This window comes from Solenopsis invicta, chromosome 16, assembly GCF_016802725.1.
Source record: "Solenopsis invicta isolate M01_SB chromosome 16, UNIL_Sinv_3.0, whole genome shotgun sequence".
NCBI classification, from domain to species: Eukaryota; Metazoa; Arthropoda; class Insecta; order Hymenoptera; family Formicidae; genus Solenopsis; species Solenopsis invicta.
In genome coordinates this window covers 18,645,998-18,664,472 of record NC_052679.1, presented here as the reverse complement: position 1 = coordinate 18,664,472, position 18,475 = coordinate 18,645,998, and the positions used below count along the sequence as shown (strand labels likewise).

Genomic DNA, 18,475 nt, shown 5'->3' with positions numbered 1-18,475 from the left:
TCATCCGTATTGAGAGATGAGAGAGAGAGAGAGAGAGAGAGAGAGAGAAAGAGAGAGAGAGAGAGAATGATTGAATATAATTTGTACACAATATTAATTAAAATTGTGAAGACACAAACATTTATACACACTTTTATAAAAATAATAAACGTAACCCTCCATCTCCAATCTAGGTTTCTTTGGCATGAGCAAAGTTTCACTTACAAATTTTAATTTTTATTAAATAAAGGTTTTAACATTGGAATTAAAAAACTATTTGATAAAGTAATCAGAGTTGGCAAAATTCCATATTTTTTTAATAAAGTCTATGCCAACAGTAAAAATCGATTTTTACCAATATTCTCCAAAAAAATCCTGCGCAAACTAGTCTTTCCTATTAAAAGCAATAAAAAATATAGAAAGCTTTTTCATATTGTGCTTCACACTATTTGAATTTAATTGGCAAAAACATTTTTTAAATAAAAAATATCAGAAACTTAACAAATACTTTTTTTTAGAAATCCAAAAATATTACAGAAATTATTGTTCAAAGACAAGGAAATGATTACAAAATTGTGAAGGTTCATGCAAATCTCAACAATTCCTTATTATAGAACAAGCTAAAGTAGTCAATTAAAGTGTTTAGAAACTTTTATTCGCAATCGACATTTTTATCCTCAAATGGTTGATGAGCATGAGAAAGAGATAAATGACAAGAAGATTGCCCGCATCATTAATAAAGTTATAATTTATAAAGAAGTAAAATCTTTGTATAGCCCGCTATACGTAATACATACAGCGGGCACAGTAAAACTAGGAAAAAAATGTTATATTCATTGAAAACAAATTGAAATCTGGAATTTTCATTATTTTTACTTCAACATACATACATTGTATAAATAAATTAGCTTTGTGTTATAAAATGTTAAATAATAAACACAGATCAGATTTATAATAATAAAAAATTTTAATTTTATTACATTTGTGTTATTTTCTTATTAAACTAAAAATTAATATAAAATATTTAATGACATTTTATATCTGCAAAATTTCTGTTTTAGAAAAGTACATTACATATTAACTTGAATGAAAAAAGATTATCATTATAAAATTTCTATATTAATAGTTCGTTTTATATAAATATCTTTTTGTATAAAGTAACACGAATGTATTTTAGCGTTACAAGATAGTCATTTTTACAGTTTTTGACGGTTTATTCTATTGGAAAGTATTGAAAGATAAAAACGGAATTTACCATGGTTTTTATCCACCCACTGGATTTTCCGACCAATCCTGAATGTAATAAAGAGGTTGAAAAGTAATCCTGAATTTTCCAGAAAATTTTCCGTTGAAAATAAATATACATAAGATGCTAAATAAATGAATTGTTACTCATTAAATATTTCTATGATTAAATATTTCGGATTAAATATTTTATCTTTTTGAAATTATACAATATGTGATAAGATATTTAGTTTTTAGATACTAATTCCATTTTCTCAGTATTCATTAAATTAACTTTATTTTTAAATCAGTTATTAAGAACAGTTCTCGAATCTTCTGTGAATGTAATAACGTATATCATAAAAGGTCAAATTTTTTAAAAGCCCAGAACAGTAATAAAAATTTGGGCTAGACAAAAAGCTCGCACATCTGACGAAGGAAATAAAAATATGATTATGACAGACAGAGGATTAAATATTCTTAGTTTTCTATTTAGAAGTGCTGCATATTTATAATAAATATAATAATTATATTTTACAATAAATGTACTATTGACAATAATAAATAAATATTAGTAATAAAAAGTAATGTGTTCATAAGAAATATCAGCATAAAAATGTAAAATTCACTTAAACTCCATTAATTTGCTTTAGCTATTAGTGAAGTTTATATTGCACAGCCAATTTCTACTTCTCTCATCTCTAAATACAGATGATCACCTCTGTGAAAGAAGAACCTTCGTTTTTCTGACAATTTTTTCCATCAAGTGAGAATTCCAATGAATTCCCCTTGAGTCGAAGAAAACCCGTTCCTCCGTTGCGTTAACTTCGACTGATTCATCCGCGTGGGCACGAGACCAGATATTTTTCTTAAGAGAATAGATGAATCTTGCAATTAGCATACAAAACTCTCGGAATTTTCTCACAAGCCAGGGCCACCACAATAGAATATGAGATCCGACCTCGGCACCTCGCGAGACATCAAACACGAGCGCGCATCTACCGGCTTATCATTTATTAACGCACGCCACGCTTGACGCTCCATCTATTATATATCAGGATCTGACTGGGATCTCTCATCGTAGTGATACGTCACCGAAATAGTCCAGGGATATCGACAGACGAGGAACCGACACCGAGACGGGATTAAGCGTGTCGTAAGCGTCGTCGTCGTTCGCCATCACCGGCAAACACGATCGGACAATTTTCCGTCGAGCGCGTCTCGCTGAACCGTTACCTCGCAACGCGCGCGCCAGTGAAACACGTTTTGCGTAATGTCCAAGCCGGAGAGATAGAGCCCGGACGAATAGAATAATTACGAAGGAGTCGACCCGGCACGACAATCGAGCCTTCCTTAGAATCGCGATGAGAATTTTACGCCGCCTTCAAATTCGTCCACTCACGAAACGTATTTTCGTACATTGAAGAAAAAGAATAAGATGTAATTTAACGGGATCACGGAAATTGACAATAAAAGTGAAACGAAAGGCGACTGGTACGAGTCAAGCATGGTAGTTGGTGCACGGAAATAAATCAAAATTCAAAGCATTTCTTTAAAAAGAATGTAATAAACATATTATACATATATTCTTTTTTATTTTAAATTAAAACATAACAAAGCACTTTGATTTTTCCATAGCGATTCTTTTACAAATTTAATATTTAAATTAATTAAATAATTATACAATTATTTGATAAAATAATTATATTAACCATTTATGCAATTATTATACTCATGTTTTAATTAATCATTTATGCAATTATTGTATTTATGTTAATTAAATAATTAAATAATTATTAAATTAATAAATTTACAACCAATCGGAAATGCGGAAAACAGACTTCAAATTAGAAGCTTCAAATTGAATAACGTGCCAATTTTAAAATAGGATTCTTTAAATTTTGATTTATTTTTCGCGCACTGCAATTACCGCGCTTGGTTCGTACTAGCCACCTTTCTTTGCATTTTTAATTTGATAATAATAATTAACTCTAGATAATAGTTACTAAGATTTGGCGAAATAATTTCAATTAAATGTTCACTTAATATTTAATAATATAACTAAATATTTACTAACAATTTAGTAACCGTTTAGTAACCGATTGTATACTATTATTATATTTGGTTACTATTAATAAAATTATTAAATATTACTAAATATTTGGTTACATTAATCAAACGTTTTTCTGAAATTATTTCACCAAAGCTTAATTATATCACTAAACTTTTTTTTTAATGCAGTATGCATAATTACATTGCATAAAAAAAAATCTTCTCTTTAGTGCAGTATGCATTATTACATTGCATACAAAAAATTCGAAATCATTTTTACCCTCCAAATAAAATAAAGTTAATTTAATTAATATACCAAGAAAGCGAAAAATTGATATCTCAATATTTGAAACGTAACATATAATTTCCAAGAGACAAAATATTTAATCATAGAAACATTTAATTATAATATTTACGTATTTCCATATTTACGTGTCATATGTATTTATTTCCAACAGAATCAGCTTTAAACGATTGATTGATCTCTTCCGTTTGTACTATCTATAAATCTCGATCAACAATAGCCATAAAATATGGTCTAATTCTACCTTGCAACGCAAATCTCTTTCCCATTCGAAATACCTTTATGGAATACCCTTGACTGTTTGTCGCTAATTGTTCTGATTTATGTGTGGCGAGACTTCGAGATGTGTAATTTTAGTACGTTGCATTATGGCATTACGCGAAAATGGTCTAACAATGACAATGCTCTGGTAATTTCCAAAATTTAATCTCATAAAAGCCTGAAATATTTGGAAACGTGCAAAACCAATCTGGAATCATTTATTTTCCTTATTATGTTTTGCGCAGTTTTAGTGAAATTATCGGATTGAATCTCGCCCTTTCAAAAAAGATTTCTAATAATAAGACTAAAAATATTCTTGACGCACTCTGATTGCATCTTGTGCAATAGAAAAATAATGCAGTATTAAGAGCTTTATAATTCCTATTTATTTCCGTCGAATGAAATGAGACTGATTTATTATTTTGACACAAGAGAATAACACATAAATTTCAATTTACATTCCTACATTTAGAATAAAAATTTGCTCGATGTTGTAACGCACAATATGATTAACCACAACAATGTAGTTCGAAATATTGTTGATAGAAAATACGATCAAACTATACGACCAAACGCTCTCTCGTAAAAAAATTTGCAAACGATGCATTATAATTCGCAAAGACTCAGCAGCAGTATTGTCAAACTCGGTACAATTGTATCAAATTTGGTACATTTTCAATATGTGGTACAATTCATGTATGATATTGGAAAAATGTAATAATGTATGATCTAAATGCGAAAGCAATCAATTACAGGCAATATAACACACAATTAAAATCGAGAGGAGACCATCGAACATTCATAGCACGATTTTAATGCTCAATAAGAAAATATATCAAAAATTGCATAAGAAATATTATTGAGCACTAAAATCCTATTATGTTTGTTAGAGTTTCCTCGATTTTAATAAATATGGTAGATAAATGTTTTATAGATTATATATTATAAGCTTTAAATTTATTATGCATGTAATGCAATCCACTCATTTTGCTGATAATTATTTTATTATATGAGAATTAGTTCAAGTCTTTGTTTGGAACTCGACTCACAGTTAATACCGTCGATAAATATTTTATTATACTCAGAATGAGCCAAATCCTGAGACCGAAACTTCTACACTGTAAGTAGTTTTTCTGTAGAATATATTAATGTAAATTCAGCACGCGAATATCTTGTATTTTTGCTTTTTGTTGGCATTATATATTTTTAATTTATTTTATTTGAGTTTATTGAGTTACCATTTTTAAATTTATTATTTACTAAATTTTCGTAAACTATTGTTTTTTAATTATAAGAAAAATTTAATTTTAAGAAGTTATAAAAATCTTTTAGTCTTTTAAACTATGTATTACTCACATGTATGTAAACTTATATATTCATATACGTATGTGTGTGCGTTGTGCAATTAAAACACATTTACATTACTATTATTTTCAATAAATTTTGTATCACATAGTTAAAAAGCATGTAATATTAAATGCGTACTATCATTTAAATGCAGAAAGCATAAATTCCAAATAAAAGGGCTAGACATAAATTTTTAATACATTTTGATTCAATCTAGTACATTTTTATTACTGTACGAGATGTTTTTTGTCCTGGCAACACTGCTCAGCAGTTTTTGCTTAAAGCGTAAGTCCTTACGGATCTTTTGATTATAAAACGAGGTACTTACGAAACAAGCAACTCTCTTCAAGATATTTTATCAGAAAAAAAATTCTTCAAATTTTCCTCATTTTCCTCATTATGAGATTCATCACAAATTGTCTAATCAAAATCTGCCTGAACAAATCTGTGAGATTAAGCGTTAAAATCGCTTTATTCTAGATTTAAAAATTTTTCCGTATTTAAAAATATAACAGTAATTACAATTACTATGTCAATCTTATTTTATGATACATAAAAGTGTTCGTAATAGAATTAAATCTAGAAATCTTTTCTGTGGTTGCGGGGAGAAGTTTTATTTCAAAGTTTTTATAAAATTTCTGTGGCAATGTTTTTACCAGAAACACTTTGCGCCAGAAGTAAGCGATGTAAATTACATTCAGACAACGCGTTAACATCCATCCGTTTGTAAGAGACGCTTATTTTATAGTTAGGAACAATCTTACAATGTATAATTCATAAATCCTTTTAATATTTTATGTTGCGTGCTCGCGCATTTTTCTTCGGCCCGTAACGACTACGGTCGACGTAACATTCGATATATATTTCAGAAATCCCTTTCAGCATATTAAACCATATCCGAATATCCAAATAATAGTGTTGACGTTTATAATGTTATTCGCGTGTGCTGCGTGATGCATTGGGATTTCCATATGTATTATGAATTTCTAGCCCAGTTTCACATTTAGTTCGAGAAGCAAAATTAGAAATTCGAAACAATCCCACCTTCCGCACCGTGTCTAATTAGAACTGAAAGGTCTGACGCGAAAGAAGGGACAATCTTTATATTAAATCACACTCGGGAATTATCTCGGGACGGCGCGGCACACAAAATTGATACCGAGTGTCGCGCTCTATATCAACCGGCGCGGCGCATCGGCAAGCGCTTTTAAATCGCTAATTGCTATTTCCTCGTTCCTGATACGCATATCATAATTCCCGAACGATTTCAAAAACCCAACCGCTGTTAGTTTTGAACACCATTTAATTCCCACGGCTGTTTCATTTTATTTTAATCCTCGACAGATCCGCGGGATAATAAAGCTCTGTTGTTTTATCTGACGGGTACATTTTGACAGGTTACTATTATCCTACTATTATCTCAAAATATCGCGATCAGTGACTCTTTGGACGTAACATAATAAAACATTCCGCTTTTCTTGGATAGTATACACTGAAAAAATTACTGCGATTGTAACAAATATTCTTTATGTTTGGAAAAGAAATATACGTGAATTTAAACTGCTATTACATTGAATACATAGAAAAAAATTAGTATCAAGTCAACAATTCATTGTTTCATAATATATAAGCAAGAATATAAAATCTTGAATGAAAGAATTTGGTAATCTTAAAGACATAATTTCAACAATATTTCTTCATGTGAACAAATTATGTCTGTTTAAGATTATCAAATTCTTTCAAGGAAATTTTATACGGTAATTATTAATGGTTGAAACAACTATTTACCATTAGGGATGATTTTCTGACTTCACTCCATATAAATTACATGGAGTGCAGTCGATAAGTCATCTTTTATGGTAAATCGTTGTTCCAATCATTAATAATCACCCTGTATATGAAACAATGGATTATTGATTTAATACTACTTTGCTTTCTGTGTATATAAACAAGAAATTCTATTTTTGCTTATATATGAAATATGATAATCTTTTGCTTATATATATAATTTAATCTTCTTTAAAAAACTGGATAATATTAAATTCCAGTAAAATATCGTACTTTTATTTTAATATTATAACAGCCCTCTAAAGAGAGCAATATGATTCTTTTGATAATAATAATACATAATAAAAAATTCTCATTCTTGATTTGAAGAATTATTTTCTATCCGATACTTTTTCTTCTCAATTCATGAAAATTATTATTGAATAATGAGAGTATATATATTTCTTTTATGAAACTATCCAAAATTTCTTCATGTATGTAAATTGTGATTATTTGTTACTATGTAATCTCTTTTCAATATTCAACATTTCGAAAATAAGGATATTCTCGAAACAAGAATTTTTTTTTCTTTCTCTGCGACACAAAGTTCAGTTCCATTACAGTAATAGAATAGACAACAGCAGTAACTCGCGAAGAGTTTTCACACATAAAATAAAATGTGTGTTATTGTAACCCTTCTTGTGTTGTTTATATCCTTGTCAGCGAAATGCGCATAGTATGCCAGCAGATTAGCAGCATCTGCGTCCGCATTAAACTCCAGCACAGTCGATACAACCTAAGCTAATCTAATGGCTAATTGGCGATAGATTCTGCTCGATTTTTGCTACCAATTTGCGTCAAACTGCTAAATTACGTATAGAGTTTCTGCCATCAATTCGCTGCTAAGTGAACATGTGAATAAATTCTATTACTTTTCTGATAGCTCATCATCTGATAATACGGTTATATTACAGTTAGAATACGGTTGTGACTATATAGAAACTACACTCATAAAGATTGGGGCAACCATATGGATTGTTTCCAGAGTACATGCTATGGTTCCCATAACTCTGTTACGACTAAGAAAAAAAGTTATTAACCGAGGGGAAATTCACAGCCGGCATTGGTGTACAAAATTTCGGCAGTGGACTGCCGAAAAAAGTAAGCAGTGACCTATAATATTGACGGCATTGTCGTCAGTGGTTGGGTAGTGGTGAGCTCACTTCAGAGTCGGTTTTTCGATCATGGGGTTGAGCACAAAAATTTTTGAATACTTCGGGAAAGCTTTAGAATTCTTGTGCAGGCATTGGCGTATGATAATGGGCACGCGGTAGTGTTCATAATTGCATGGCATTGCCTTAATTTTAATATAGGATTGACGGCATTGTAGGCATTGACTAACAATAAGCATTGTCGGCAGTGTACAAAAATGTCGGCAGTGTTTTACAGCAATGCCAAAAATCGGCATTGGTGTACAAAATTTTGGGTTGTGAATTCCCCCTCGAAAAAAAGTTATTAACTTAATTACGTTTTTCAACTTGATCAAATTTCTTCAGTTCAAAGTATTGAAGTTAAATATACATGTAATTAAGTTACACATAATTTCGTAAACTAAAGTTCAAGTATTTTATTTCAGTCAAATATGTGTTTAAATACTTGAACTAAAGAAATGTAATCTAATTGAAAAATTTAGTAAAGTTACTCTTTTTTCCTCTTGCCAATATACGTGCCCGGGGAAAAAATAGAGTAGATCTGATTATGTCTAATTTGATAAAATACAGATACAACCAGATCTGAAATTTAGATAGAATAAAATCTAATTGGATAAAAGTTTATCTCGCCAGATCTACAATGGCCAGATCTGATCCAATCGAACCAGATGTACGGATAGGCGAAAAATAGCATTATTATTCTGTTAAGGCAACCTTGATTTTTTCTTTGTACAGAAATACGAAATATCGATCGTATCTGGACTTCCTCTTTGGTTTTGCGGCGGAGCTTTACTCGAGAGCCTCGATGGCCAATTTCTGTCGCAAATATTTCCCGACGTTTAGCGCGTTTTCTGGGCACGATTCAAATCAAAGAAATGGGGCAGAGCTAACTCGTCCTTCGCCATTGCGAGTACTCTAAAAGACGCGTGTAATCCATATAGATTGTTTGGCGTATCCAAACACAAACGCGAGCGAGTTTACGCATGGCTCAAAGAAAAATCTTTGACGGCTTTTTTTATTAATTATCCACGTCTAAAGATATTTTTATCGCGTATGTCTAGAGGACTCATCAAGCTTCAACAAAAAAAAAAAGAATTAAAAACACAAAAATATTAAAAAAAATCGCGAGACTTTTACAATTAATTTCTCAATTACGTCAATATAAAACGCTCTACGATCGTATAATAACGATTCGTATAATAATTCTTTAAAAATTTCAATAATTAAGTACATAGTTATATTACCTGTATCTTTTTTTATAATTTATCTATTTTTCATAGTACAATAAAAATCATCGTTTGCTTTAAACATACAAGTTTTGTTTTATATTAAAATAGTTTTTTTACCATATAATAAAGCGTATAGCGTCCGTGGCTGATTAACGATTAAATGATCGCGAGATTCATGTTGATTCTGCATGCAAGGTCATTATGATCATTCGTGTGATTCCGTCTCTCATTGTGACGTAATGATATTTCTTCACAGACTTTGAATATAAATTAAAATTTTATAAAACAGACGCAAAGGCGTGATTTCTTTTACGTCCTCTTAAACTACAAATTCCTTTGTTACGTTAAATATAGTTGAAAAATTTCCTACGAGAACCCAACAATCTATCTTTATCAAAATCTGGGTTATAGTGCCAACCAGTATTGTTTTCTATTAGTAGCGTCACATTATAAATAATTTTGTTTCGATGAGAATCAGACTCAAATAAAAAACGGAAAATATAAATAGATATTAAATATATAATTTTCGACAAGAAAATACAAGTCCAGAGATATCTTTTTGAATAAATTTCTCAAAATATTTGTTCTAAATTTTTGGTCGTGTACCAATGTTATATGTACGGGGAAAAATTAACATATTTAAACAAAAAGAAATTTCAAAAAATATTTTTGTTAAGGAAAACTTGTAAATTTTTATGAATAAAATCAAATTAAGTTGTATTTTAAATAGTATTTCCGTTTTCACCTTTTATCATTATTAATATTATAAAAAAGTAAATGTAAAATATAAAGTAAACAAGTAATAAATATAAAATTTCCACAAGAATAAAACAAATTCAAGTTTATTTCTTTTAAAAATATGTTTTCAAATTAATAATTAAAACCTACAACTTCGTTTTTATACTCGCTATATGTCTGAAGAAAAATTACCACGTGCAATGAATTATTTGAAGACGAGAGATCCTATTTGTTTTCCAAAAGTTTAACTTTTTCGGCTTGTCTGATTTAAGAAATCCTCGAATTATTCTTCTCAAATTACTCTCCTCTATTCAAATTGTCAGCGGCATCGGAAATTGCGATTGCGCGGCTATTTGACGGGTACGGGACACGTCGTGACAAGTTACGTCCAGATTCGTCACGTCGCGACCGCGCTCCGCAGCCAACTTCACGCGGCTCGCTTCGCGAGAGATCCACGACCACGACCCGCTAAATCACGTTCCTTTCATTCTGCGAAAGGAACGAGCGGGGAAGGGAGGCGGCGTGAACGTTCGAACGTGACGAAACACGTTCGGCACAGTCATATGTATGCAGGCGGAGACGAGATGCCCTCGTCATTGCCGAGTATCCTTTCGACGGCCCGCGCCGACGAAAATGGCGGTTATTTCGACACCGACGGACGATCGCGCGAGACGCTGCGCGTTAGCGCGTACTTCGCGCGAACTCGGTTTCAAGGGCAAGTGACACGAGGAGCGAAGCGCTTACCTTTCTCAATTATCAATTACAACTCGGAGTTTAAGTCGACGCGCGCGCAACGATCGGTGCCAAAAACGTGCGGCGATTCAAACGCGCTTCGCGGAAAATGGCGCCACCTCTCTTTGAATTCGGACGCCGCGACGCGGACGCGATTCGCTCGACAACTTGAAGATTTCGTCAAAGGACACGCGGCACCGCCGCGAACGTCTCCCCGGTACCCGCGCGCACTCGTCGCAACGTATATATATCATCGCAGGGCAGCGCGCGCGCCTGCCCTGCGCGTCCGGAGACACTCACCGAGACACAGCAGCTCGTCGTCGCTCCGCGAGTCCTGGTGCCGCTAGCAAACCGCGAGCGTGCTCGCCGCCGCGGAGGATCCCGCTGGCCGTTCGTCGACGCGCGCCTCTCGACTCTGCGAAGAAGTTGGGTCGGAGCCCCGTATGTCATCGGCGTTCATCGCCGCGTGACGACGATGCCGCCGCCGCCACCGCCGCCGCCGCCGCCGCCGCCGCCGCCGCCGCCGCCCGCTTATACACCGGGCATACGGAATACATGTACGCACAGACACGCGCACACACTTGACACACACGCGCGCTCACACACACGTGTCAGAGAGGGAGAAAGAAATTTGTGAAAAGAGGAAGCGGAACAGACCGTTCCTCCGACGCCGTCGCTTCCTTTCGATTCGGAGCCCGTGCGTCGGCCGCGAGGCACGACGCTCGCGACACGCGAAAACGACAGGTATATCCACGCGCGAACGCGAGCGCGCACGATACACACACGCACGTACGCACGTACGCACGGACGATACCGACGAGACGCCGACGGAAAGCGCGTTCCGCAACGCACTGGCGAGATCGCTCCGCTCGCGGACGAAGACTCCCGACTCCCGAGGCCAACGACTTCCCCCACCAATCCGCGCGCGCGTTCGACCCAGCTATATAGCCCCCTCTCGCGCCCAATCCCGCGCGACCTTCCCCGTTACCCCGTCCACCCCGTCTACTCCACGCGCGGCGCTGTCTTCTCTCTCCTCCTTCGTCCCTTTCTCTCGCTGTCCTTCGCTCTCCTTCTCACACCGTCGTTCCTTCCTCATCCTCCTCCTCTCTCTCGGCATAGTCTGACAATATTATTTTTAAAGGTTTAACGTGATTAAAGGGCTTGTGCCTCGATGCTCCGTTTTCGATTACGGGTGAAGGTGAGCGATTTAATTTCATGTTAAAATATATTTTTATTACGCACTCCGGAACGAATGTGTCTCTCTCCCTCTCCCTCCCTCCCTCTCCCCCCCCCCTCATTCTCTCTCTCTCTCTCCCTCCCTCTCCCTCTCTTTCCTTCCTGCTGTCTCGCGCACCGAGTCGCTTCCCACCACGCGCGGAACGGACTTATTCAACCCCCTCGCGTTCTCTCTTCCCCCGAGCCCTTCCTTCCGTCCGTTCCTATCTCGCGGCCGTCGGCGAACGCGTCGCCCACCCTATCTCTCTCCCGTTCGGTCGCCTCCGTGTGCCGGCGTGCTAGAGGAAAAGGTGGAGGAGGAGGATCGGAGCAACAGAGCGCGGACAGGACGAGAGACATGCGCGCGCGCTAACATGTCGTCCTTCCGCGAACTTTCTCTTCCTCGCGTCCTTTACGACCGATATCCCGCTTCCTCTCTCTCTCTCACTACTCGCTCAATTCCTTCCTCCCTCTCTCTTTCTCTCTCTCTCTCTCTCTCTGTCTCCTTCCTCTCTTCCATCTACCCCATAGATCTACATCTATTTTGAACCGCTGCCGTCCTCCCCCCTCCCCTTCCTGTCGCGCTATATATTTTCGTATCTGTCGTTCGGTATATTGCTTCTACTGCCTCGTATAACCGAAACGCGCCGGCGAGTGCACGTATACCTTTCTTACGGGAGGAGAACAATCTATCAATGAAACAAAAGGAAACGCGCGAAGGCGACGAGGACGGTGACAAAAGGGCGGCGGCGGCGGCGGTGGCGGCAACGACGGCAAGAGGAAGGGAGAGAGGGTGATGGCAGAATCCTCCCTCTCGCCCTCCCCCGTCGTCGGCGCGAAACCATTACCCCGGGAATGTTGCGCCGTGGATTAGTTTGATTATCGACATGCGGCGGCGCCGAGGCCGCGAGCAATTTAATTATGGAAACGGTATGCTGCAAAGGACGAGCCCGCGATATCCAATTAGTTTCCGCGGGTTGCGCTGTGCGAGAGTCCGCGCTCGCTCCTAACGATTGTTAACCCTTCCCCGAAAGAGAGAGAGAGAGCGCCTAACTGTTCATAACTATCGAGGATGGATACTACTGACTGCCGCTACGATCGCATTTCCCACCTGTTTACAGAATAACGCGGGAATTGCATCTTTTACCGAGGCTCGTTGCTCACAGCTATTAATCGATGAGACGTCCGTTTACAGACATGCAACAATTAGAGTATCGGAAGTGAGAGCTGTACCGAATTTCGACGTGCAAGTGAAATGTCGAAGCGAGATGCGAAACTCTTGTTGCCAATTTCATTTCAAGCCTCACAACCACGCGGATACCCCCTGTCAGAGAGAAATTCCACAAAATTCTACACTTAAAGAATGAAGATGCTAAAATTGGAACACATTTTCGAAATTTTTGTAAATTTTTGTATTTTGGTAGTACGTCGTTTCTCGGTGAAACTACGTCAAACTTTAACATTCTACACTGCATTTCTAAATAGCTTACTCCGGCGAAAAAAAGACTTCTATGAGTATATACAAAGTTCCACTCACAATAGAAATTTGTAAAATTTGTGTCTTTTATCTAGTATTTACAATAATTATATTTTTTCAGTTTAATTATTAGTTCATTTAATGTTGTGTATATGTATGCGCTCCTTCAACCGCGCTTTAGACTTTTTTTATTAATCCTTTTGTTTTATCAATTTTTTTATTTTAGTTTCGAGTCTTTATATTATACCATTTCTTATTAGTCTTTTTTGTAGAAATATTTATTTTTTAACACCAATATTTATTTCTTCTCAAAAACATGTATTTAATTACAAAAATTAATAAAGGCGCTCCAATCCAAGCACTTTCACATAGATTTTGGTAGCATTTCTTAAATGTAAAATTTTGTACAATTATTTCCATCATGGTATTTAAATTGAGGCGCAGTTAACGAGATACTCGGATATGTACGAAGATACGAAAACGTCAATGGCAGATAAAAAAAAAACGAGAACGTTCGCGATCTCTTGCGAGTAAAGCGTATAATCGTCCGCATTTTCGATCGCGAAATCGAGCCGCGCCATTAATTCGCAATCGTATCGCGCGACGTTCGAGCGTGGTCGACATTCCGCGTCGCGGCGTCGCGTCTCTCGTGTTTCCTTTGACGTCACAGAGTAACGTGAGTATAGCGTCGCGAATCGTCGAGTCATTTTCCCGGGGAGGCGAAAAAATTGTTTCGTCTTTCGGGGAAAGACAGGGGGAGAGGCGAAATCCTCCGGGAAGGAGAGTAATCGCGTCGGCCTCATAAAAGGCACCGAGATTGATGGCGAAAACCTTTTTAACGAGGCGCGGAGGCGAGGAGCGTTAATCAATAGCCACCAGCGGACGCACGGCCGCCGGCACATATTCGAAATAAATTCTAATACAATCGCCGCCGGAAGGGACGACGATTACCGGATCATTGTTCCGTTCGCGCCATTCTTCTCGCGCTGCCAACGCGCGGCGCTTTTTTCTCCGCACCGAGTCCGATAGCGGCCCGACCGATCGCATTAGTCGCAATTAGCGCGGAATTTATTCCCCGAAAAGTTGCTAACGCCCCGCTTGATTAATCGCCCTTTCCCGACCTTATCACCTAGGCGAATTGTTGTAAGAATGTTCGTTATCAAGTTAGGAAATAATTACCTGTTACATGCTTCCGTCTATCGCATCTCATCGCATCTCATCTCAGTTATGAAAATTGAATTGTTCGACGTCCGATTATTACACAGATGAAAAATACGGAACTCTCTCGCACGGCTGTTAAATAAATACAATCTATTTTATTATTTATTTTCCCATTATATATCTTAATTAAATTATACTTTTAATCCAGTTCTAAGTACGTTTCAATATTGATATCATACATTCATCGTTTATTGTTTTCTGCAATTTTGAATAAGTTATTTCAATAATCATTTCATCACTTAATGTATGAGCTAAAGAAATGTGATAAATATTATTTTATGTATTACCGATAAATGAAAAATTATATGTATATACATTAGATATATTGAAAAGTGATTATAAAAGATAATATATTCAAGTTTTTTTAATAGTACATTTTACGCTGGAAAAGTTATAAGAAAATAATTGGTATTGCGATTATTCAAAAATTTTCTATTAAATAAATGAATCCGCCATAAAATTCTATTGCCAATCGATTCGATGAAATCGAGAAATAAAGTACTTTTATCGTACATGTGAATTGTGCGCCTCTCATGATTTTAAATTAAATTTTTTTCTTTATGATGAATGAGGAAGGAGTTAACTATAAAATAAATTGATAAAAGGTAAGTAAAAAAGAAAGGATATTGAATGATAAATTCTAATAACTGTTTATAGAATTAGAAAACCTTACGAAGTTCCATGAATTAAACATCGCATATATAAGATGCAATTTACAGCGTTTGAAAATGTGAATCTTTATTTTTAATTTAAATACTCGTACAGAGATTTTTTCATCGAATTTATTGAAGCAAAACTTGTCCTCTTTTATTTAATGTTGCATAACTTGATGCAAAAAATTGCACGATGTTCTACGAGTGCACAAAAATTAAAGATAAGATTTATGTTTTCGAAAGCTGTAAACTACATTTGCGTGCAATTTTTAATTCATGCCATGAAACCTTTGAGATTTAACGCATCTCTATTTACATTCGTGCAGTTTTATGAATAAATAATATATCATTTTCTAAAATACTCATTCAAAAAGTAAAGACTTCTGTTATAGAAGCTGTAGAATGCTTTTTGAATAATTTTATTGTAATCATTTTTGGCGAAGTTACACTTTCTTCTAATTTGCCTATTTTCGGATTGCAAAATAAGTGATGCTTTAATTTTGAGTTGAATGTATATGTATGTGTATACTATATAATATATGTATATTAAAATACAATGAACATATACAACGTGAAAAATCGAAGATTCTATCCAACAATCAGGCGCAAATTATAAATCGTCTTAATTTCACCATAGTTTTCACAAAACTGTTTCGTCTATTTATTAATTCACAAACATTTTGTCGAATCTTGGCTTAGTCCTCTTAAAATCAGCTTTTAAAATCAACTTTTAAAATCTGTTTTAACAAACTGGCCAAGATTCATATAATTAGAAATCGAATTATATGTATATGTTATCTCAAAAGTCAAAAACAGTCATCGAGAGGACGCATTGCACAAAAAATAATCAAGACACAAACAAACAATTATACAATGTTACTTTCAAGATGTGCAAGAAAAAAATCTTCGCTATCTTGCGACATTTAACTTTTTTCCCCTGATATAACCCTGGATTGCTCTTTGGATAAAACCTTATCTTTCTTCAAACGACCTTCTCTCCTCTCCGACTCTTCAGACAGAGAAAAGTTTCTTCGAATAAAAAAGATTTGTTTGAATCGAAGAAATTTGTGAATTGCTATTCGGTCAAAGAAAAGTTTTTTGGATTGAAAGAAATTTGCTGGTTGTTTCTTTCATTAAAGTTAACAAAATAATTTGGTTGCGTGCGCGCGCGCGCGCGCGCACGCACACACACACACACACACACATAACGCAATTTTTTTTTTATAAAATAATAGTATTTTTGAAAAGCAATTAAATTATTTCTTCGCTCAGAGAAAAGTTTCTTCAAGTTAAAAAATATTTTTTTGAATCAAATTTGTGCACTGCTATAAGATTAAAAGAATGTTTCTTAGATTGAAAGAAATTTTTTTATTGTTCCTTTTATTAGAATTGAAGAAATAATTTGGTTATGCAACGTAAATCTTTTTTTAAATAAAAGAAATATATTTTTGAAACTAGAACAACTAAATTATTTAATTCTTACATTTCTGTCAGTACTTCCTTTGAATTATAAAATTATTCGTTTAAATTAAACAATTAAGTAATTGGAATAAATAACTTATTTACTTTTAAAAAAAATTATAGCGATTCCGATAAATTTACGCCACTTCCAAAAAAGCTCAAGAAACTCCGAGAAATTGCATACGTTTAAATCGATGATATCGTTCTTTGACTTGGTTTTTTTTTTTAAGTTGAAGTAAAAATACCTTTGAAAACAATAAAGCTCTATTGCACGTAAAGAAATTACATTATTGTACCTTTACGACATTTGAAAATTGCTGCACGGACTTCCATTAATAAGTCATGCAATCTAAAATTATATTTCGACGACAGGAGCGTTAATTGACCCAACCATTCTCTTGCACAGGTTATGCACATCCAGAAAATCTAGTAGTCTCCCCTGACGAACGATGTCGCTCTTGTACGGGCGACGAAAGGGGAACCTGGAGAACGGGTGAGGTTACGTTCGCGTCAAACACCTGTTGTGTCAAAACTGCGACAGAATTCGATATCCGAAGGAAGGACGCGATTACCATAAGACCGATCGATCATGGTAATTCTAAAATCTTATAATTATGGCAACAATTCCGAAATCTATTTAAAACGTCGTATTGTCTCGATTCCGGGACTCGATCTTATTTTCTTCGTGTTTCACATGCGGTTTTGTTTGATTTCTTTCTCTTGCACAATGAACTTGCTTAATATGCATACATGCTTTACTCTTCGTATTTCATCCGGTACGTAATTATTGCAGGCACGTTACTTCAGAGAAGAGGATATAGACGGTACGTTGAGAACGAGTTGTAAGATTACCACTACCTCGTACTTGAAATAATTCTGAGAATGACCCAAATCATGGGTTGAAGCGTTTGAAGCTTGTTATTAATTAATAAATAATTGTATTGTTACACACTAAAAACTTGGGTTGGCTCTTATCCGGTTTTTTGACCTCTCTGTTAAAATAAATGAAACAAATGATCTGAAATTTATTTTTTTTTAATAAATTTTATATGATTTTAATAAATTGATGTCTAAATTTATTAATTTTATTATTTTTAGAGTTCCGAGAGTGCTTCTATCTATTTGCTCGAAGTGGTCAGATTCGCACACTTGATGAGCTCACTATAATTATGAGATCTCTGGGGCTGAGCCCGACCATTGCGGAATTGAACAAGTACATGAAGGACAAAGGTAACGGATGTTCCACAAAATTCAGCTTTCACTAAAAGAAAAAAAAACTACAAAATAGGAAAATATCTTTTACATTGATTCTAGGTGGAAAGATGTCTTTTGCTGACTTTCTGGAAGTCATGCACTTTCAGACTCGTGCGGAGGATCTACCAAAAGAGGTAATCAAAGCCTTTCAAGCTGCCGATACCTCTCACAGTGGCACTATTCCAGCGCGACAGCTAGCGCATATGTTGCTTCACTGGGGAGAACAATTGAGCAGCAAAGAAGGTAAAGCGAGTAGATATAATAATCAGCTTTGTATTGCTATGTAGATTGGCAAAAAAAGTCACGTCATTCTTTTTCTATGTAAATGAAAGGCATTTTTTTTTATATAA

The 18,475-nt window shown here is 35.4% G+C and overlaps 2 protein-coding genes across 5 annotated transcripts in view; one reads left to right on the top strand and one right to left on the bottom strand.

Annotated features, from left to right (window-relative positions):
* The window catches only part of LOC105193142 (disintegrin and metalloproteinase domain-containing protein 10), a 73,189-nt gene extending 61,317 nt beyond the window's left edge, over positions 1–11,872 (bottom strand). Inside the window, exon 1 of the mRNA XM_039458869.1 lies at positions 11,145–11,872. The gene's annotated coding sequence lies outside the window, so the exon portion shown is untranslated. The remainder of the gene's footprint in view (positions 1–11,144) is intronic.
* The window catches only part of LOC105193122 (calmodulin-like protein 4), a 95,151-nt gene that overhangs the window by 69,835 nt on the left and 6,841 nt on the right, over positions 1–18,475 (top strand). For 2 of the 4 annotated variants that reach the window (XM_039458878.1, XM_039458879.1), the window contains exons 2-4: positions 17,278–17,463; positions 17,970–18,101; positions 18,186–18,368. In XM_039458878.1, coding sequence (XP_039314812.1) covers positions 17,278–17,463; positions 17,970–18,101; positions 18,186–18,368 — 501 coding nt within the window. Of the gene's footprint in view, positions 1–17,201; positions 17,464–17,664; positions 17,696–17,969; positions 18,102–18,185; positions 18,369–18,475 lie in introns of those variants that run through there. The other 2 variants (XM_039458880.1, XM_011157464.3) reach the window with 2 other exon arrangements.